The sequence below is a fragment of the Octopus bimaculoides genome, chromosome 1 (genome assembly GCF_046866305.1).
Source record: "Octopus bimaculoides isolate indiv1 chromosome 1, ASM4686630v1, whole genome shotgun sequence".
NCBI lineage: Eukaryota > Metazoa > Mollusca > Cephalopoda > Octopoda > Octopodidae > Octopus > Octopus bimaculoides.
In genome coordinates, this window is record NC_142928.1 from 101,418,069 (window position 1) to 101,441,723 (window position 23,655).

Here is a 23,655-nt window from a genome sequence, read left to right on the forward strand (position 1 = left end):
TTTGGACTCAGAATATAAATGGTTGTATATAAATAAAGCAAAGCATTTTTTTGTGATGCTAATCCATCATCCACAGTGACAATTCCTTGCCTATTTCATTTCAATGCCACTAAGGGCATGATATCCTGGTCAGTTCCCACTATTCTAAATGCTTACTATTTTTCATCCCCACTACATTGATAACATTGTTTCTGATTAGTTATCTTTTGTCCTCATATTTTATAGCCTTGTGAAAACTTCCCTTACCAAGCTGCCTATTGGCTTAAAAACAATTTCTAAAAAGAAAAAAAATTATCTGTAATTCCTAAGTAATATATTTGTAGAAAAATAAAAGATGTGTACAAAATAAATGGCATTCTCACAAGTTTTGTTTGGAAAAACTTCAGTTCATTTTCTTTATTGATATGCTTTTCATGACAAATTAACTGGTTTTAATCAATCTTATAACGAAAAGCTTATAATGAAAACAGCCCATGCACATGGGGATAAAAATTGAATAAATAATAGAACCTTCTACATCAAAATAGAAAACAAATAGTTTTGAACCAAGAATTAACTGAAATTTCATTAAGAAAACAAATCAATTTACATTTAAACATTATTGAGTTAGTCTACCAATTTAGACAAATAGATGTGTGTGTATGTATGTGTATATATATATATATATATATATATATATATATATATATATATATACACGCACACACACACACACACAAAGGTGGAAGTGAGCAGAGAGAGGGAAGAATGCACAGATGACCAAATTGGCAGTGTATCGGACAGCCAACTAAGTAATTAGAAGTTTGTATCCCGACACAGGCACTTCAATGTCAAGTTTCTACCTGGCTGTAAATAGACACCACAGAGAACAAGTTACTGTTGTAACCTGTAGACCTGTAGTAGCACTCCAAAATTGATGAATGTTTCATTAACTTGCAGTGCTGAGTTGAACTCAGCCTGAGAGTACAGACAAACTGACTCACAGTAGACGCACTACATGAATGCCAGGTCTCCTGTAGTGTCTCTATGACTTACACAACTTGCCATATGTATGTTTGTATATATATATATATATATATATATATATATATATATATATATTGTGTGTATTTTTGGTATTAGATATGATGACAAATCGGGGTTAGATTCTCGTAGCTTGATAAGAGAATAAGTAAAAATATATAAAAACAGTTTGAGCTACTATTTTAAAACATAATTTGTGGAGTTCAAAGGTAGGTTCCAATATCTAACTTATATCATTCCAAGAATGATTTCATGTGAAGAGTTGGAAGAGCCAATGTATTTTCATACTTTTTTCTTCATTGTCACAGCTGGCCGTTGAGTTGATAAAGTGTTTATTGATCAAAGATGTGATGTGTGATATCTCTGACAAAACAGTTATTTCTTAATAGTCAAATCCATTAGCTACCACAGAGAGCTGCAGTGTGCTGCTTTAAGCAGCAAAGAGACAATGTACCAACTGATAAGTACCAGTCTTTTCTGTTGGCAGCTTAAGATGATATGGATACATTTGTAAATTGTACCGAATGTAAATTTCTAATGCAACCGAGAAATACTTCTATGTATTCTCCCTTGAATCCAATATTAAAACGAGGTCTTCTGTCAGATCCATAACAGATCCTGAGAAATTAGTTTACTTTTACAACTTACAGAGCTTCAGTCTGTAAAAATAAGACAAGAAAAAAAATTCAAAATACAGTATAGTCATTTCAAAATCAGAGATGTTCCAAGAGAAAAATTAAATCACTGAAGTTTTCTTTTTACATGGTTTTTATACAGTATTGTATGACAAAAAAATAAATATTTCTTTCCTTTCATCTTCCATTTTTTTTCTTATTTGTTTTGTGAATGATTTTATAATGGTTAATAAAATAAACATATATAAATAATATTTTTTTTAAATGTCGGCAAAAAAAAAATATATAAATCAAAAAAAAAATCACACCCAAAGTTTATTTCATCTTGGTGGTGGAATAAGGAGGGAAATATCTTGAAAATGAGGAAGAAAAAGAATTAAGAAAAAAAAAGGTGGGATGGGGGTATATTTCGAAAACTGTGCAATTAATTGCCACCCAGTGTTTGCCCACGTCCCCAGGTATGTCCACCTTCGCCTCCTTGATTACCATTTGTAAATCTTCGTCTGGGTGCTTCTCCAAATCCTGCCCAAGTCTGATGGCTTGGGAAGTATTTGTAACTGGAAAAAAAAATTTAAATATGTAAAGGACATTTTGAAAAAGTCTTACTTTTGATTTGATTTGATTTTCTAATGTAGATTAAAATGGTTTTACAAATTTTCAACATTTCTTTAAATTGCTGTAGGTAAATAATGCTGGACACCATCATTTGAAATGTCAACCATGGTAGCATTTTAATTTTTTTCAACTGATTTCCCCTTGATAAAGGATGCCCCAAAATGTCTTATATTTAAATAAACAACTTCACCAATCATCCACTACATATCATTCTTATTTTAACACATTCTTAATGTTGGCATCTGTTATTTCATTGAACTGTCTCGTGTATAAATGCTTCTTCAAACCATCTGAATTCAATGTCTCTCAACAGTTAAAACTGCACCTCGAATGGACCAAATATTCCTAACCCCAATCAAACTATTGTAAGTCCTCCACATTTACAGAAGATACTGGGTGCTTTTTATTGAGGTACCAACACTAGATAGGTTGTCATATCCTTGACAGACTCTAAAGCAGTGTTTCCCAACCTATTTTTCCCCAGACCCCAACATAACTTTCCAGAAAAATGTAAGTCCCACCAGTGGTTGGAAAAAAAAAAACATCTTTATTTTTAATATTTTATCTTAATTATTTAATACAAAAGAAGATACTGGTAACTCTTTTATTAAGTAACAAGTACAAAAAAATGTAGATTATTGACTAAGAAAAAAGTTTTCACAATTTCATGTTCCACTAAAAAAGAATGGAAAAAAAATATGACTCTCACACCCCACCACAATTTTCTAAAGCCCCACCGGTGAGGTGTATGTCTCACACTGGGAATCACTGCTCTTAAGTGTCCTGTCAACCCTAAATTTTCTCCACTCATTTGACAACCACTTTACAGAGTGTGCTGGGAACATTTTTTATCATAGTACCAGCACTACTGAGGTTGCCTTGTATGCCACAAGACAAAAAGGCTCTAAAAGTCCCTACAGCTCAACACTGTCACCCATCAGAAAAGTTCTAAGAGTCCCTACTGCTCAAAGCTGTCTCCTTTCAGAAAGTAAGAATGAAGAAGTTGGCATAAAAGAGAACGTGTATGTATAATCATACATAAGTGCAAGCATATGCTTATACTTACAGAAACTGTGGTGTTGTAATAAGCTGAGGACCTCCAAAATCCTGTGGGTACTTGAATTTCAAAAAGAAATACAGATGGCCAACAAGAATGCCAATCAACTCAAACAAACCTCTGAAATAAAGAAAGAAATTTTTTTAGATCACTATGTTATATTATTATCGTCACCATTTAACATCCACTTTTCCATGCTTACATAGGCCAGACAGAATTTGTTGAGGTGGATTCTCTACAGCAGATGTCCTTCCTACTACCAACCCTCACCTGTTTCCAAATAAAGTATTATGACCAGACATTGTTTTTACTGAAGACTGGAAATGAAAGACACCTGCACGATGGTGACATTTGCTCACAACTATCATATGATGTCAATGCAACGGGGACAGTAACACAGAGACATATATATATATATATATCATCATCATATATATATATATATATATATATAGCAAGACAGGTTTCCTTCAGTTTCCCCTCAACCATATCCACTCACAAGGCTTTGGTCAACCTGGGGCTATAGAAGATATTTGTCTAAGGTGCCATGCAGTGGGACTAAACCTGAAATAATGTGGTTGAGAAGCAAACTTCTTACCATACAGTCACACTTGTACCCATATATATATCATTTTCCTCCTCATCATATGTTTATCTCTTTAACAATTAAACCAGCCATACCCAATCCAAATATTCCACTAATATTTTATGTATAAACAGTCAGATCCAGTCTCTCACACCTACCCTACAATGTCATTCTAAAAATAAACAATTGTATCATCGAAATCTCAAAGCTATGAGACAATGCATGATTAATTCAAAACAATGTGAATAAATAAGCATTACATTTGACAGAGTAATCTGAATGTTAAAGGGTTAAACATTTGTAATTTTTTTATCTTATTGGCATGAGATGAACATGTCTACATAGTCTCTAAGGTTGCCAGAGTAAATTCAACATGTATGGTGAAGTCACATCTTAAAAATGGTATTTGTTCTTAAGAAGTAGCTTTGTGCTGAGGTTCCTCCTCTTAGCATTACAATAATATAAAATTTCAATTGGAAGATATGCTGTTGGTCTTTGAATATCCATTTACTCCAAGGTGGACTAAGTCAGCAAGAGTTGAATGTCTTGCTCTCATTACAGATTAATGCTGGTAGTGGCCTGTAAATAGCACCATTAGAGTGTAATCGTTACCAGCGTTGCCTTCTAGCACTTGTGCTGGTGGCACGTTAGAAAATCATTTGAGCGAGGTCGTTGCCAGTGCCGCTGGACTGGCTCCCATGCAGGTGGCACGTAAAAAACACCTTTTTGAGCATGGCCATTGCCAGTACCATGTGACTGGCCCTTGTGCCGGTGGCACGTAAAAAGCACCCACTACACTCTCTGAGTGGTTGGCGTTAGGAAGGGCATCCAGCTGTAGAAACTCTGCCAGATCAGATTGGAACCTGGTGCAGCCTTCTGGCTTGTCAGTCCTCAGTCAAATTGTCCAACCCATGCTAGCATGGAAAGCGGACGTTAAACAATGATGATGATGATGATGATGATGATGATGATAATGATGATGAATTCTAACAATATAAGATACTTATCTATTCTTTGAAAATGTGGCTAACCAATTGAATACTTGCAGTGAATAAACAAAATATTTGCAGTCAAACAAAACACGAACAATTATGTTTATAATCCAAATGCATACGCTACATATGATTAGGGATGTTGTTAGGGAGGAGCACTCATAGAAACATCACTGAGCAATTCGAATACCAAACACAATGAGTAATTGTTTGCAGCACTGCACGCTCATCTAGCCATTATTACCAACTTGAAAAAACCAGTAGTGGTAGCAGATGACATCTAAGAAACTTAGATACATAATTAGGTTGACTGAGCCACTAAATAGCAGTGTGGGATATGGTACATGGACCCTTCAGATGATAGTTAACACTTTTTTGATTTAGAAAGATATATTCTTTTAAAGTGGGCACCAAAGAAATATTTTTGTAACAATCTCCCGCAGTTAAATGTAAACAAAAACAAACAAATTCCATTAATACATTCTGTAAAGTGGTTGGCATTACAGACGCCTAGAGCTTCGTGCAGCTCTTTAGCTTACCAGCTCTAGTCAAACCATTTAACCCATGCCAGCATGAAAAACGAATGTTAAATGTTAATGATGATGAACCAGTTATATTTACAACACAAAAATATCCAATGATGCTTATAATAACTGGTAAAAAAAAAGCTAGCTATTCAAAGAGAAGCATATTAGTGAAGGACGTTTATAGCATTAAAAATTGAACTTACCCATCACCAACAATCAGGTTAAAGCCTAACAACACCCAAGGTAAATACATGGCCTACAATAAAAAATAAAGCGGTTATTAAATTTTGGTACGTTTTTGTTGTCAACAACACTATTTTCCTCGCTATATAAAAAAACTGTCCACTTCAACAGTGTTATTAATATTATTAAGTGGCAACTCATTCTATATGAAGGGCTTGATATGCCAGGAAAAGGCAGCTACAGCTTGGTACCAATGTCATTCACAAGTATTGCTGTCAGAATGCAAAGCATTTCCTTTAATGTATTAACAATTCCATTAATCCACCACTCTTATTACTTGAGCTTGAAAGGATCAAAGACAATGCTGAACTCAGAGCACAACTACCACAAGGCATTATATCCACTGCTCTAATCACCACCAATTCGCTGTCTTAAATAACAAAGAATTCAAACCCTTATCCTCACACTCATTTTCTTCCTACACCATTAATACAATCAGTAAAACAATAGTCAATAGCTTTAAGTGAAATTAACTGAATATTGTTAAAGATTAAGATTTGAATAAAGGAAAATTTAAGATGGAAAAGGTGAATGCAAAATATATTCACAAACACTAGGAGTTTATCTATATCTTATGGCATTCACTTATGTATTCATTGATATTAAATCAGTAATAATTCAAGATTTAAGTGTGCCTCACACAACCTCCTGTTCTTTCAAATGTTTAAATGCCAGCTACTCAGTGTTTGTTAAAGATGTGAAGAAATCTAACTTATTAAAGCAGATTTTATTGTCACTTAATGACAATCATTACAACTGATTGAGATAGAAGGATGCTGAACTACGATGGTTTAGGTCTTACTGATATTTAACCAGGTTCTTAGTAAAATCACTAAACTCTCAATGACCCAGTCAATTTGGCTGAACAAAGGTACTGGAGGAAGGATAATGTCCCTAACTGGAATGAAAAAAGGGGATGGTGAGGCTGTATAAGTAATAAGTATTTCGTTAGACTGTGGTGATGGAAAAGTACATTACACTATCTGCATTCTACTCCAAGTAAATTTTTATGATGAATCATAAAGGTCAACTCATTATAGATCAAATACTGATTTCAAATTTTGGCACAAGGCCAGCAATTTTGGGGAAGGAGGTAAGTCAATTACATTGATTCCAGTACTCAACTAGAAAGATGAAAAGTAGTCAACCTCAGTGGAATTTGAATTTAGAATGTAAAGACAGATGAAATACTGCTTAGCATTTTTCCCAGCACGCTAACAATTCTGCCAGCTTGCTGCCGTTTGGTAGATCAGATATTACTTTCAAGAAAAGAGCACTTCCTTAACACAGTACTTAACAACATAAAAGGCATTTTATACATAAGAAATATTTAATGAAATGTGGATTAAGAAATACACTTAATGTATTTCTTAAGAAATCCAACTTCAAATTCTAATAAAAACTAACACAGAAAGAAAGGCATCAAATACAGACATTAGAGTGTGATTAACAAATCTCATTTTCTTAACCCATTACCTACCAGTGATCTCATATGAGATCACTTAAAAATTACAAATTTCGTAATTATCTGTCAATATTTACACATATCTAACCTTTTAGCTATATCTACTAGGTATATTTCTCTGATATTCAAATGAGGTTTGCTAATTTTTCACCCAATATTTCGCTTATTTCTATTTAAAATGTTATTTTGAAATGTTATTTTGATCATTCCAGCATGTTTCTAAGACTGTTTTATGCTAGAAATCAAAGTTTCATAAAAAAAATTCCAGTTAATAGAATTATGGGAGGTAATGGGTTAAGTCAAAGGTGTGAAAAATTGTTTCCATGAGGAAGTTATGTATAGTTTACCGGAAAGCGAGTTCCGAACCAGAAAGTTACGGTTGTATCTTTGTTCAGTTGACACCAGATGTATAGTACACTCAGAACCATAGGATCCATCAAAAGCTGCAAAGAAAATCAAATCCTCATGATTTCTAGATTTTAAAATAATCTGAAAAAGAAAAGTCAGGAAATTTACATTTTTCCTTATTACCTTCCCAATATTGGTTTCAAATTTTGGCACAAGGACAGCAATTTCAGAGCAGGGGGCAAGTTGATTACATCAACCCCAGTGTTCAACTGGTACTTATTCTATTGACCCCGAAAGGATGAAAGGCAAAGTCAACCTTGGGGAATTTAAACTCAGAACATACAGATAGACAAAATGCTGCTAAACATTTTACCCAGAATGCTAAATATTCTGCCTTATTACCTTTCTGATATTCTGAAACATTTAATAAGCAAAGAAATAATTATCAAGGACAACTAAAAATCATGGTCTATTCATACAGATCTGACTTTATACTCTATTTATATAAGCTAGTCTTTGAAAAATGATGTTTACTGGAAATGAAGTCAGTAATAATGGGTTAAAACCATCTTATAAGAAAACTATTGAAAGCTGCAAGCAGCAGAGAATGAGGTTCAACAAAATTTAGAAAACTGTCTCTTTAAAAGGAATCTCAAGTGGGAAAGAACATGTTGAGTAAAATTTCCAACAATGGCAGCAAGAAAAAAAAACGGACATGAAATTATTTTCCAAGAAACAAATCACTTTTTCTGTGCAGGTACAATAAGCACTAAAAATATGCAGACAACAGACTCCCTCAAATGCTCAAGTGGATTGTTAGAAATAGTAGATAGCTTCTGTTACCAAGGAGACCAAGTTAGCAGTGGGGGAGGAAGTTCTGAAAGTGTAGTTGCTAGGATAAGAACGGGCTGGGCAAAGTTCAGAGAGCTTCTACCTTCGTTAGTAACTCAGAGTGAAAGGCAGATTGTATGATGCCTGTGTACATACAGCTGGGCAATTTTCAAAGAAGTGTTAACTAAACAAACATACACAAACACACATATACATATATACATGCACACAAGTGCATTTGTACACATACCCACACACACAGAATTGGATTCTTCCAGTTGCCATCTACCACATCCATTCACAAGGATTTGATTGACCCAATGCTATGGTAAGAGACACTTGTCCAAAGTTGGAACCAAGCAATTTCAAAGAGAATCAGTTGACAATATCAAATTAAGGAGAAATCAGATACTTTTGATTACATAAGATTTAAAAGCAATGTTCTGTGAAACAACATAAAAGTTTAAAAAAGAAATAATTGTGAAACGCTGAAGTAATAAAGAAAATTTACTTACCAAGAGATCTGCTGTTAAACCTATTAGCTTAGGGTGTGAAGTAAAGGAAAAAACACATCTTTAAGCTTAAATTATATTCTGAAACAAATTTCATTTTTTTTTTTTAATCTCTCTTACGATTGACAATCTTTAGCCTTAACCTTGATGTATTTCATGGCATGTTTCACAAGATTTCAGTCATTGATAATATTTTCCACCATGATAAAGTCATTGAAATAATTAAGACTAATTTACAATACAATGTGTGTATAGGTGTATGTATATGCGTGTGTGTGTGTAATGTTTTTAGATATGCTTAACAATGTATCTCAAAGCAAGTTCAACTATAATACCATGGGTGAAAAACCACTGGGATGGAAAAATGGCAGGAAGCTACCTGCAGGACTCGTCATTTGTAGCCCAAACAGATGTGCAACCAATTACACTGAAGCAGCCCTTGTCAGTACAACACAGTCCTTCAACTCATCAAGATCTTTTGAACATCCCAAACCATGCTAGTATAGAAGATGAACATCAAAATGATGCTGGTGAGATATATATGTGTGTATATATACATACACACACACACATATATACATATACACATACACACACACACATATATACATATACACATCCACACATGTATTTATGTATGCATGAATGCATATTAAAAATAAACCTCTAGAGGCAACATAAGGGCTTTTGCAGAGATAATCTTTCCAGTTTCGATAGCAGGACAAAATGCACACAGTCTAATCTGTAAAATGGTTGGTGATAAGAGAGATGTCCAGACATAGAAACTATGCCATAAGAAACAACCTCAAACAACAGATATTAATTTTTTTCTATTAAGGCAAGTGCTATATTATGATGGACCACAGTGACTGGCATGACAAAAGGACTGTTTAATTCATATTAGTATGGTAAAAAAAACGCACAAAATGATGATGCATATATTCAAAAATGTAATCGTTACAGTTTTGCTATAATTGAAAAACATTTCTCAATGTTGTTATCATTGGCTGTAATGGCTAAAACAAAGAAACTGAAAACATGTATAACATTTGTTGTCAGTGTCAGTTGACAAATTTGTTTTAAAAAACAGCTTTTTGCAAGACTAGTAAGTCTATTTGTTTTGTTATTTTTTAGTCAATTCATTTTAAAAGGATACAATCAGACAGATCCAGTTGAAACACAACATTGTTACATAATCAGCAGGACGACCTAAAAAGGTTCCTAAAATAAAAAGATAAAAACATAAATGCAAATTGCAAGGTTAATTACAATGGTTTCACATTTTAGCACAAGACCAGCAATTTTAGGGGGAAGGGGCAACTCAATTATATCAACTCCAGTACTTGGCTAGGAAGTACTTTCCTTTATTGATTCTAAAAGGACGAAAGGCAAATTTGACCACGTCAGTATTTGAACTCAGAATGTAAGTAAAAAAAAATGACACCAAGCAGTTTGTCCATCAAGCCAACTCACCGTTTAAACAAGTTTAATTATAATGTGAATCATCATCATCATTTAACGTCCGCTTTCCATGCTAGCATGGGTTGGACGATTTGACTGAGGACTGGTGAAACCGGATGGCTCCACCAGGCTCCAATCTGATTTGGCAGAGTTTCTACAGCTGGTTGCCCTTCCTAACGCCAACCACTCCGAGAATGTAAGTGGGTGATTTTATGTGCCACCGGCATGAAAGCCAGTCAGGCGGTACTGGCAACGGCCACGCTCAAAATGGTGTATTTTACATGCCACTTGCACAGGAGCCAGTCCAGCGGCACTGGCAACAATCTCGTTCAAATGTCTTTACACGTGCCACCAGCACAAGTGCCAGGAAGGCGACGCTGGGCACAGGTGCCATCACGATTTCGCTTGCCCCAACAGGTCTTTGTAAGCTGAGTTTCGTGTCTAATGAAGGAGACGACATTGGCATGGGTGCCAGTCATCGAATTTAGTTCAATTTCGATTTCACTTGCCTCAACAGGTCTTCGCAAGCGGAGTTTCGTGTCCAATGAAGGAAGGTGACCCCCCTTTGGTCACGAATGACCATGAGATCGCACCTAGAAAGTTCTCTTTCAAGGTACAAGTCCAGGTAAATTTGCTTATGGAAGACCAGCAGTCACCCATGCATACCAGCCTACCCTCTCCATGCAACCAATGTTATCCAAGGGAAAGGCAAAGACTGATACAGCAAAACATTCAATACAGAATATGTACATATGTGCCAAAAGGTTTGTGTGAGATTTGGCTGTTACACATATTTAGAGAAAGATAGTTATGACCGGTTCAGAGGGTTACCCAGGGTTTTGCATCCATAAAGCACTTAGCTTTACATACGTCTTGCTAGACCCAAATGTCTGACGGCCTATAATCTCTCTTCAAAAGGAGGAGGAAAAAGGCCTTGCAGCTAGTTTTTGAACACACCGACCAAGAAAGGTCAAGTTCAAAGGATCGTCTCCCATAGATCACTATCCAGAATCCAGCCAGTCAGTTTGTGGGTCCCAGGATTTCAGTAGTGTAAACAAGGTCTGAAAATTTCTGTTCTGGAATTTAGGATGTCCCCCCAGATTGAGGGAGTTCTTTAATATGCTTGCCCGTTCCACTATGCACAGCTTGCAATGTTTGCTCTTGTTGATGTAGGGACCAGTTTCAGAACAAAGCATTAGCTGAATACAGCGTGATGATTAGAAAATGAGATGACAAAGGAATAAATGATTATCTTAACTTCATTAGCTTACAGCTGTTTCTACTATAAAATACAGTGAACTCTTAGTTGAGTGCCTGAGTAACAACTTATAGCTTCATTGAATCCTTGAATATGAAGCACAATTTATTTGGGGAAAGAAGTACATTACATATATATGTAGGAAAAAGCATTACCAACGTGTGTGTGTGTGTGTGTGTGTGTGTGTGTGTGTGTGTGTGTGTGTATATATATATATATATATATATATATACTAACATAAGTAAACACATAAATGCAAAATATAGCTTTAATAAATAGTATGTCATCATCATCGTTTAACGTCTGCTTTCCATGCTGGCATGGGTTGGATGGTTTAACTGAGGACTGGCAAGCCAGGAGGCTGCAGCAGGCTCCGATCTGACCTGGCAAGGTTCCGACAGTTGGATGCCCTTCCTAACGCCAACCACTCCAAGAATGTAGTGGGTGCTTTTTACGTGCCACCAGCATAGGAGCTAATTAGGCAGCACTGGCATTGACAGCACTTGAATGGTGCTTTTTACATGCCACTGGCATCAGCCATGCTCAAATGGTGCTTTTTACGTGTCACCAGCACAGAAGCTAGTCAGGCAGCAATGGCATCGGCCACACCCAAATGGTGCTTTTTACGTGCCACTGGATGGGAACCAGTCCAGCGGTACTGGTATCAGCCAAGACAGCAAATTTACTTGACTCAGGTCTTTTCAAGCACAGCACATTCTTAAATGGGCCAGTTATGCGACACTGGCATAGGCCATAGCAACAATCTCACTTAACTTGCTGGGTCTTCTCAAACACAGCATATCTCCAAAGGTCTTGGTTGCTCATCATTGCCTTAGTGAGACCCAACATTTGAAGGTTGTGCTTCACCAGCTCAGGTCTTCCTAAGTCTACCCCTTCCACAGTTAGAGATCGGCACTAGACAGCTTCTGACAATGTGAAAAGTTTAACGAAACCTTTATATTTCAGGCTCAAAGTCCCATCTTTAGAAGAAAAGTCCAGTTATGTAGGATTTGTTAATCCATTCAGCAAGTTATGACTGTCACAACTTACCTGAAGACCATGTGTACATTATCAAATTGATTGGTTCAGGAACTCTCTCTCTTTTTTCTCCTCATTTGTACTGTTTAGTGCCTCACATAGTAATACTCATAACTCCTTTCTCTTTTCATAGTCATTAGGGGAAGGGCACTTATTATTTCAGGCAATTCACGCCAACATCTTATGTCAAAACACATTGTCTTGTAATTTGAAATATTTCAACGCTGTTGTCTCCCTTGGCATAAAAATAGAGACAAACCTCCAGGCCCTTATCCCAAAATTAAAGAAACAATATAAAACATTATCTCATATCTTCCTAAATTCAAACAAATATTTTGCCTAAAAGATAAGAATTTTAAAATTAAACATCCATTAACCTTTCTCAATTTTTCGTTTAGAGGTGAAACTGAGAAAGATATACTTACAAAAAAGGCAATAAAATAGCAATTATACCTGTTTCCAAACGAACTGAGTAAGAATATAGAAAGTACAAATTCAAGAGGTAATGGAAACCTTGAGGACCAGAAGTAGGGTAATACAGAACTGAAGTTAACAACCGCCATATCTGAAAAGAAAAACAAAAACATATCACGTACTTTTTATACCTTATTTATTCATGTAAGGGCAGGCATAGCTATGTGGTAAATAAGTTTCTTTCCCAACCACATGGTCTTGAGTTCAGTCTGACTGTGCAGCACTTTGGGCAGGTGTCTTTACTACAACCCCAAGCCAAACAAGTTTTTAGAGTGGATTTGTTAGACAGAAACATTAAAAAGCCAGGGAGGTGTGTGTGTGTGTGTGTGTGTGTGCAAGCTTGTAGTCTCCTTGTCTTGGTATCACACAATAGTTGTATATAACTGTCACACTTATACACGCAGTATGGTCTATTTTCAATCATTCGTAAAAACATACTTTTTTTTTCTATAGGGAAATATTACCTTGCTTGGAAACAGGTGAAGTTTGGCAACAAGAAGGGCATCTAGCAATAGAAAATTTGCCTCAACAAATTCCATCTGACCCATGGAAGCATGGAAAAGTGGACATTAAAATGACGACAATGATGATTTCTTAGGGTTTTTTTTCATATTTTTGTACGAGTCCCTGACAGTTCATTGGGTATAATAAAGTCCCTAAATTAATCATTATCATCCACATTTCTAGACTTTGACAGTCTCATCATCAGAATGAAAATTCTTACTGACATGTGTAACTGCTTAAAGTTGATGAAACTTCCAAAAGCAACAGTTTATCATGTGTATAAACAATTTAAAGCAGATGGAAAGATTGATAGAAAAGAACCCAAGACTCGAAGTGATTCCAAGTGCAATTCAAAGTTTCTCGCTGGCCTCAAACACTCAACTGAAGCCAACCCATCCGCATCCATGACAACTCTTGCAAAGAAATGCAATGTGTCCCTTTCCACAGTGTCCAGAGCTGTGAACAGGAACCTTGGCATGACTAGCTATGTTTGACAACACTGTCACCTCCTAACAGCCAAGGCCAAAGTACTGAGAGCCAAGAGATACCCAAAGCTCCTGTCATTCATCAAGCATCAAGGTGCAAGAAAAACTCTGTTTGTGGACAAGAAGTTCACTGTGGACGCTGAAATTCTCAAGTGATAGCATACAACCCTTCTGACATCCCCTCGGTGTTTGAGATTAAGAATCCTGTCTCTGTGATGGTATTTGGAGCCATGGTGAGTGATGGAAGTGTCATGGATCCACACTTCAATGAGTCTGATTTGAAGATCGGTACAAAGGAGTATGTGGACATCCTGAAGAACTATCTGTTACCTTGGATGGAGCAGAAGTTTGGGTTTGACAATGTGATACTTATCCAGGATTCTGCACCATGCCATGGATCAAAAGCAACACAGGCCTTCCTTGGTAAGGTGCCATTTCTTGTGAGGGCTAACATCTGGCCCAGTAATAACCCAGATCTTAACAGTCTTACTTTTTATGGAGCATACTTCTACTTCAAGCAAGGACCAATGCTTGACCACACTTGAGTGTGAACAGTTTGAAGACCTGCATTGTATGTGCAACATGCAAAATCAAAAGGGCAAAAGTTGTGAAAACGGCAAAAAAATTTTGTTCTCATGTGGAGGAAGTAATTGCCCAAAAGGGCGGCCATATTGAATGATAAATGTTTTTGTTGTAATAAATGCTACATTAAAATTACATCTGTCTATTACCATTATTTTAGTAGTTATAACCAGCTTTGTGCATCATAAAAATTGTCCCAATTTATCTGCAAGACCCTCTGTGTGTGTGTGTGTGTGTGTGTGTGTGTGTGTGTGTGTGTATATATATATATATATAACTGTCACACTTATACACGCAGTATGGTCTATTTTCAATCATTCGTAAAAAACATACTTTTTTTGTTGCACTCGCAATTGTGAGATCATGGTTTCAATTCCTAGATGGGGTGGTGTGTTGTGTTGTGTTCTTGAGCAAAACATTTCATCTCACGTTGCTCTGCAATCACTGCAACACCTGACATGTGGTATACTGTGCTCCTATTCAAGCAATGTCAATTTGATGGAGTGAGTGACATACATTTTATCACTATAAACAAATCCTTTGTGCAGGTCATTTGGAAAAGCTGAACACTCATATGTTGCCTTTGGCAGGAAAGTCCATCATATATATATACAGATACACATAAAGATATATATATATATACATATATACAGACGATGGAACATGTGGAAGACAGAGAAGAATTAGGACAAAATGGAGAAGACATATACAAAAAAAAAAACCCATCAAGATGAAGACACCTCTCCAACTAATACATACTATAAAAATTTCTCACCTCCAAATTACAAAACTGTATTATCCAATCAGTACAGAACCGACGTAAGACATCAATGGAGGTTTAGAAGCCTTAAAAATTCATTCTGACACTGCAGATGTAGCATAGTGGATAAAGGGGTTAGATAATGCAGAGCAGTTACCTAGAAGTTCTGAGTTCAATCTCAGGCAAGGGACTAAGGTGAATCACAAGATGCTTGAAGAAGGCTGGAGTATACAGTCAAAATGTAGTGAAAAGCAACAACCAAGATGAAGACATCACTTCTACCAATACATAATATAACAAAATTCCTCATCCCAAAAATACAGAATTGTGGAGACAAAGCTGTTACACCTCATGGACAAGATGACAAAGAACAATATTGACTGGTGGTAAACAGTGAGAAAGAAGACCCACTCATCCATCCAAGCATGGAACATGGACACTGAAGTTATGTTATCTGAGGCCTCCATCTGTCATAAAAGACTATGCTGGTTCTCCAATAAACATTGAATGTAGCTTGAATGGATGCCTGAGGTGAAAGCGTCCAGATGATATTTGCTCTCATACTCTTCAGCCAAATGAGAACCAAAGTTGCAGTTCAGGTAAAAACCTTTTTAAATCTTGGAGATACTGATCTTAACTTTCGCCATGTTTACAGCTGATGACTGACCATATGTCATACATGGATTTCATCTTTAGGTTTGATATAAATCCTATGTAAGTATCAATGATACCCATGTTCTCTACCACCATTTTTCTAAAATGCGTAAACCTATAGGAGTTAAATATAATCTACATCAGTATAATCACTAGAATCTACAACAGTTATGTGTGTTTTCTTTGTCTAATTAACCTTTAAAATGTTTTAATCATTCTATGTACATTTGCTAAGCCTTGCAATCCATAGCTCACATATTCGCAACATCCAAACTGATTTTTGAAAAGTAACTGCAACAGAACAAATAGGTTTTAACTCTATGACACCAAGTAAAAATTTTTAAAAAAACATTGAAAAGAACATGACTTATAGTCCCATAAAAATTCAGAACTTTTATTTAATTCATCTTGAAATATAAAGAGGCAACGAAACTTTCACAAAATGTCGCCTTTCAGAATACATGTACACACGGTCCTTCAGTTGCAGTCTGTCGAAAGCGATTTGGCAGAACAATTATTTGTGAAAACCACAAATGACTGATTTGAAGAACTCTTAATATCATTATAGCAAGTATTAGTTAAAAGTATAATTATATCCAATAAAATATGTTAGAATATCTATAAACAACATTATGCGCAAATAGGTGTATATTTAAGTCCGCTTACTGGCGCCTACCACTTAATCCGAAATCTGTCTATGGTAAACAATAGTATAGTGAATATTATTAGTTGTTATATTACTAGTAAATATCACATCACTTCACAGTGAAGTTGTCTTTGCTTTACCAATGTTTCGCCGATAATGCCATGCCCCCAACTTTAAAGATCCATTCTACATTAATAGAAAATACTGATTATAAAAACGGATTATTGATGTTTGCTTATAAAGAGGACTGCTCTACATGTTATTGCGTGTTTGAATTGATTTCGTTCAATGTATAAATCTATATAAACATTTTGGAGGCAATATTTCGGCTTTAGCAGCTTAAGTGTCAAATTGGATCAGCTGATTGTTCGTTAAATTCCGAAAAATGTTTTTATTTTACTTTTGTTTTCATGACGCGTGGAAGGCGACATTTGCTTTGAAGTGAAAGGCGGAAGTGAAAGAGAGGAGAAAGTGAAAGATGTATGTACGTGTATATGAAATGTATGTATATATGAAAGATAGTGGGTGTACATGTGTGTATGTGTGCGTGCGCGCGTTGTACGTATTTGTAGACAGTCACGCACGCACACAAACACACACCCATTCTCTTTCATATACACGTACATACATAAATACAGCGAAAGTAAAGGATACGTACACCTAGTGTAAAGGGTTAGAGTTTTTGTTACGCCGAAAATGGGTGGTGTACATATTCTTCACTTCCGCCCATAAATACATATGCATATCTTTTGTTTCTGTAAAATCCAGGTTAGCATGCACTTCTCTACTTTATAACTGTGTTATAACACCACGCCCCTTCTTATTTAACTTAAGTAAACAAAGAATTTTTCGTTATCCAAGTCAACTAAATGCGACATAAAAGAAGGTCAGAAGTTTAAACTCTTCGGCATCATAAATTTCCCAGAGCTAAATAAAACTGTCCGACATTTATCTGTACATGCTTGATATAGAGTGTAGGATTCACATACATACACACACAAAATTGGGTAAATTTTCAGATTAACACCCGCACGATTTTCACTAGGGTGTTAGGGTTAGGGTTTTAGGGTCAGCCTTAGGGGGTTAGGGTTAGGGAATTCCGTCTCTAACCCTAAAGGTAACCCTAACACCCTAGTGAAAATCGTGCGGGTGTTAATCTGAAAATTTACCCAAAATGGTGTAAGTATATACGATTGTGCATATGTACCCTCTCAGCTAGTCAGGAACTGGGGTTCGTTTCTCACTCACGTCAATATTTTTTTTTTATTCCAACATGGAGTGTTCCGGCCAAACGTGACATCAATTAAAATATCAATTAACAGAAGATATTTTGGCCAATTCCAAGTTGTCAACCTGACACTCGGTTGTTGTTTCTTTCCTATCAGCCCTAATTAAGAAGGCATTTATGCTGTGATCAGTCTTTTTTCTTTTCTTTTCTTTTAGCTTTGTATAACCAAACCCACTTTTGGTTTCTAGTTCTCTCACATCGAGCAACAACGTTGACCCGATAGTCGTCGGATCTTTTGAGTTTGTATTTAGTAGGCCCTTTTAAGGAGATATTTATGATATCAAATACCAAAATAAAATACACTGTTCATATACATTCAGTATTAAGTATAAATTGCATAACATTCTTTGCAGAGAAGTATTAAATATTTATACATAACAAACTATAGTTATTTGAAAGAAAATCATTTACGATTCTGTCAAAGTATTACAATTATATTAGACGTATATAAAATTATAATTTCTTTCATTTAAAAGTATTATGATAAAGTTTTCAAACCTGAAACTTGTAGACTACAAATTCATATCGTAGAATCAACCATATGGGTGAAAGTAAACCAAATCTTGCGGCTATAGGTAGTACAATAGATCCAACAAACCAAAATTTAGTAATCCGTGGAATGCTACGAAACCAATCTCCGATGTCGTTCGACGCCATACTGTAGTGTCGTCCGAGGACAAGAAATGTCCTCTTCAAACAAATTCACAAACAAATGTCTAAATTTACAAGGAAAATACTTTAAATGTGTTGTCTTTCAAACGGCCACTTTGGGGTGAGATTAATCAATTTAAAACAAAAGGATTATCGAAAATGTTAAGCCCTTGTATGGAAGAGTTTTCTAGGCAATTGAATAAACGGTGTAAAACAAACACAAGTTCTCCACAATATAAATGGTCAGAATAAGATGTTTGTGTTATTTAATTTTTTTTTTTCGTTCGTTCGAATTAAAATACTGTTTGTTATCTTACTAACTTGCGAATATAAATGGATGTACAAAATTCATTATCATTGTAATAATTTCTTTGGGATCACTGAAATAAAAGAATAACCGACTTTGGGCTGATCCATCATCAATTTATATGAAATCTGTAATTTTATTTTAAATTACAAGAAAGGTAACTCGGTCAGATATTTATTACAATAACGTAACACTTGAGACGTCAACAAACCACGTGGTTTCAGACCTTTGAAAAGCCACGTTTTACAAATACAAATCGATATATAACTGTTGATATAAAAAATTAAAAAAAGGAAGTTCTAGAAGAGGAATCATTACCAAAATTTTCATGTGCTTAAAATGTTTATGAAAGTAGAATAATAAATATGTAAATATATACTAAAAATATATATCAGCTGTAAACAAATTCGAGAGGGCATGCAAACTTGTTAAATTATATACGTGTCGCCCAACTATTGGCTAGCTTTTTAATAAACGCAGAGACGAACGCAATGTCAATATAAAGTTGAGAATGCGTCGGGCAATATGCATAGCGGCATTTCGTCCATCTTTACGAACCACCGAGGTCGACTTTGCCATTAATCCTTTCGGGGTCGATAAAATAAGTACCAGTTGAGCACTGGGTCAATGTAATTGACTTACCCTTCCCCTGAAATTTGAAACCAATATAAAGTTGGGAATGGGGGAAACTATTAATAGTATTACTAGTTATATATATATATGTATGTGTGTGTGTGTATAAGAAGGGATGACCACTAAGTGGACATCCTATATGCTAGAAAGAAGTCATCAACGACCCAACCACAAAGAAAAATAATGTTCTCCAGAAAAAAATTCTGCAAAACACCAGAACAACTACTTTTTTTCTGAAGAACATTATTTTTCTTTGTGGTTGGGTCGTTGATGACCTCTTTCTAGCATATAGGATGTCCACTTAGTGGTCATCCCTTCTTATACACATGTAATACAATTTTTCTGAATTTTCAGATTTTTTATATGCTAGGCCACTTGGTTTTAAATTGAATTAATATTCAATTTATCACCCTCTATATATAAATATATATTCCCTAATATTATTACTATATATATATACAGGACACAGTAGTGTGTCGATAAGCCAGTTGGAGGAGATGTCCTCCTGGGGCTAAAACCAACAGTAACATCCACCCCTAGGGGTCAGCCACACTTAAGTGGCAATATACTACACTTTATCGTGCAGTTACTGTTAATACTTCATTTAGAGAATTAACATTGCTTATATATATATATATATATATATATATATAGAGAGAGAGAGAGAGAGAGAGAGAGAGAGAGAGAGATAGTGAATAGTGATAGTGACAGGCTTTACCTAAGAAAAGATAAAGGAAGTAGAGGCTTGAGATTAGTGCAGATAGTCTCTCTCAAACAGCACATACTAAACAACAACAAAAATAATTACATAGACTTAGTGCTGAAAAGTGAAGAGAACAGTATCCTATGTGTCAATAGCAAGCTTCTCAGGAAGCATTCTCTTCCTGATGATCTCCCATGCAACCCCAAAACAGCCAGACAAAAATATCTCAAAAAAGACCTGAATGAAGTGGTAAGGACTGACTTTGGGGTGTTGGGCCTCATGGAGAAAATGGAAATGGACTGAGGTGTGTGTGATATAAGGTTTTGGAAAACACCTGCCCACATCAGCAAAACTGAGTTCTAGAAGCGCTGTGTGTTCCACCCACATGTAACAATAAGACTTTTCATATACCCCACCCCAACAAACCAAACTACAATTTTTCATCATCTGACACAAGATCACCTCCTTCAATGCCCCCTCCTCTCTCAAAGTATCTTCATCTTGCAAGTTACTTGGTGACCCTGCCAGTGTAGGTACCACATAAAAAGCATCCAGTCTACAGTGTAAAGTGGTTGGCATTTGAAAGGGTATCCAGCAGTAAAAACCATGCTAAAACCATGCTAAAACTGACCACCTAGAAAGCACTGAGTCCACTCTGCAGGGTGGTTGGTGTTAGAAAGGGTATCTAGCCATAAAAACTATGCCAAACAGAAACAGAAGTCTGGCACAGTCTTCTGCCTGGCCAGCTCTTGTCAAACCATCCAACCCATGCCAGCATGAAAAGCAGATGTTGAACGATGATGATGATGATGATGTGATATGCTCAGCATACCAAAAATAAAAAGACTATGCACAGGTATGTTTCCTTAAGACTTGAAGAAAACAGTAATATTGCTTTCAAATTTTGGCACAGAGCCGGTAATTTTGAGGGAGAAGTTAAGTTGATTAAACTGATCCCAGTATGCAACAGGTATTTATTTTATCGACCGCAAAAGGATGAAAAGCAAAGTCAACCCCAGTGGTATTTGAACCTATAAAGACAGACAAAATGCCACTAAGCATTTTGCCTGACATGCCAATAGTTCTGCCTTAAAGAGGACAGTAATATTAGCTTTCAAGTTTTGGCACAAGGCCAGTGATTTCAAGGGAGGGGTAGGTCACTTAGATCAACCCCCAGTAATCAGCTGGTACTTATTTTATCAACCCTGTAAGGATGAAAGGCAAAGTTGACCATGCCAGAATGTTACTAAACATTTTGCCTGGCATGCTAACAATTCTGCCAGCATGTTGACATGAAGTGAAGCCTCTGTTGAACTCGTGACCACTACATCACATCACACTCTGAAGGTTATGCATTTGCAATCCAAGAACAGAAAATTGCTACTAAATACCCAGTAAACAAAAGAGACAAAGAAACCCTTGGAGTTCCAAGATGCAACTGAAAATGTAGATTATGTCATATTGATGGAGCTGAAAACCTGGGGAGTCTATAAAGCTCAAGTAGACAAGTTCCATGCAAATTATGAAAATCACTGTTTGACAAAATCAGGAATGAAAAGATTCCCTAACATGAAGGTCTGCTTTCTAAGAGGGAAATCCTCATTGACAGAAATTTACATTGGTTGGAACGTGTACACAGCAATCCCCACACAACACCTTTACTCCCAATTATGCAAGGGTAAAAGAAACCAAGACTGAGATTCAAAGATACTGCAAAAAGGAACATGAAGTGGAAAGGAATTGATCATAATAAATGGCAAACTCTAGTGAAAAACTGATCAGTATGGAGAAAGCTTATCGAGTCATGCCAAAGCCATGAACAGCATAGTCATGACAACTGACTGCAGGAAGAGACATGCATACATATAGCATTGTGATCATCATCATCATCTGATGTCATTGTACCATACTGGTATGGGTTGGATGGTTATGATTTGGCAGGATCTAATGGGTCTGAAGTCTGTATCAGGCTCCAAAGTCTGCATTGGCATTTTTTCTATGGCTAGATGACCTTCTTAATGCCAACTACTTTATAGTGTGTACTGGGTGCTTTTTTTCATAGCACCAGCAATAGTGAGGTTATCATCATACACTTTGCAAGACAAAGATCCTATGAAAGATTGTTGGTTGAGTGTTGTCATTGAAGTTGTATAAGTTGAATGTCGTGGGTCACCATTGTGACTTTTGGTTAACTGGGTCTAGATATGCTGGTATGATGTTAGGCTGCATGTTGTCCCAAAATAATACCAAATCCAAAGTTGTCTAAATAACATTCAGTCTTACATAAGCATATTATGATATTTACATTTTTACATAGTTGCTTGCCAATAGTGTACAGTAATGTGCTGGAAGCAAATGTAGTTCATAGTAACATTAATAACAGAAAAGATTAACTTTGCATGAGATGAGAATGATGCTCTGTCCATCATAGTCAAAGATTCTTTTAATCCAGGGCTAAACTGAAACCAAGGAAACTTATCTATTTAAAGGGCTTGTTCTCCAAGTATTCTATGTTCACCTTTGATTTGTTTTTGACCAAGAATTAATTGGCTACTTATTTGTGTGGCAAGAGGTGAGGATATTATGTTCATGGTACATGCTCGGAAAAGTGCAGTGATGACTAAGCAATTCTTTTAAGCTCAGGTCAAATAGCAACAAGTCTTCTGTGTTTGTCTATCTGCTTTGGAATCTTCTCTAACCTCTGTTGCATGCACTGGGGTCCTTTTCCATCTCTGGCTGTGCTTATATAACCCCTTTTTTGCATGGGAATAATTGAAACTTGATAGAACATTCTATTTTCTGCAAGATAACTGGTTAATATTCAGAGCGCAATGCCTGACCTAAGTGTGGGCTAATCCTAGTTACTAAAGCTTTAAAGTATCAGTTCAAGGCCTTGCTACAATCCCCTTCAGCTGAGTGGGGTTACAGTAGAGAGGAAGGTGGCCATACGCAAGAAGATGAGGAGGTAAAGTTTGGAAGAAGGACCAGAAGAGAACAGGTTTCTGGATACTCATAGAAGACAAGGTAGGAGTAACATGTATGTATTGTGGTGTATGTGTGTAATCAAATGTAAATAGGTGCAGGGGTGGCTGTGTGATAGGAAGTTTGCTTCTCAACCACGTGGTTCTGGGTTCAGTCCCACTGCATGGCATCTTGGGCAAGTGTCTTCCACTATAGTTTTGGGCTGACAAAGCCTTGTGAGTGAATTTGGTGTATGGAAACTGAAAGAAGCTCACTGTATATGTGTATGTGTATGTGGCTTTGTGCATGTGGTTGTCCCTCACCATTGCTTGACAACTGGTGTTGGTGTGTTTATGTCCCCTGCAACTTAGCAGTTTGGGAAAAGAGATCGCTGGAATAAGTACCAAACTTTACAA

The 23,655-nt window shown here is 36.1% G+C and overlaps 1 protein-coding gene across 1 annotated transcript; it reads right to left on the reverse strand.

Moving 5' to 3' along the window:
- Positions 1-1,773: 1,773 nt before the first annotated feature.
- LOC106875351 (derlin-1) lies at positions 1,774-19,385 on the reverse strand. Its single transcript, XM_014923443.3, has 8 exons — positions 18,483-19,385; positions 13,045-13,156; positions 9,991-10,055; positions 8,838-8,864; positions 7,491-7,586; positions 5,639-5,691; positions 3,340-3,450; positions 1,774-2,215 (listed from the first exon to the last, which is right to left on the reverse strand). Exons 1-8 carry the CDS (start codon positions 18,639-18,641, stop codon positions 2,083-2,085), a joined length of 756 nt encoding a protein of 251 aa, XP_014778929.1. The 5' UTR covers positions 18,642-19,385; the 3' UTR covers positions 1,774-2,082.
- Between the last annotated feature and the right edge of the window lie 4,270 nt (positions 19,386-23,655).

Excerpts from the sequence above, each read along its gene's own strand:
- LOC106875351 (XM_014923443.3), bottom strand. The coding sequence starts at position 18,641 with ATGGCGTCGAACGACATCGGAGATTGGTTTCGTAGCATTCCACGGATT. Across the intron at positions 7,587-8,837 it reads GTTTAACAGCAGATCTCTTG|CTTTTGATGGATCCTATGGT; the intron begins GTAAGTAAATTT and ends TTTTCTTTGCAG. Across the intron at positions 3,451-5,638 it reads AACCTGATTGTTGGTGATGG|AGGTTTGTTTGAGTTGATTG; the intron begins GTAAGTTCAATT and ends TCTTTATTTCAG.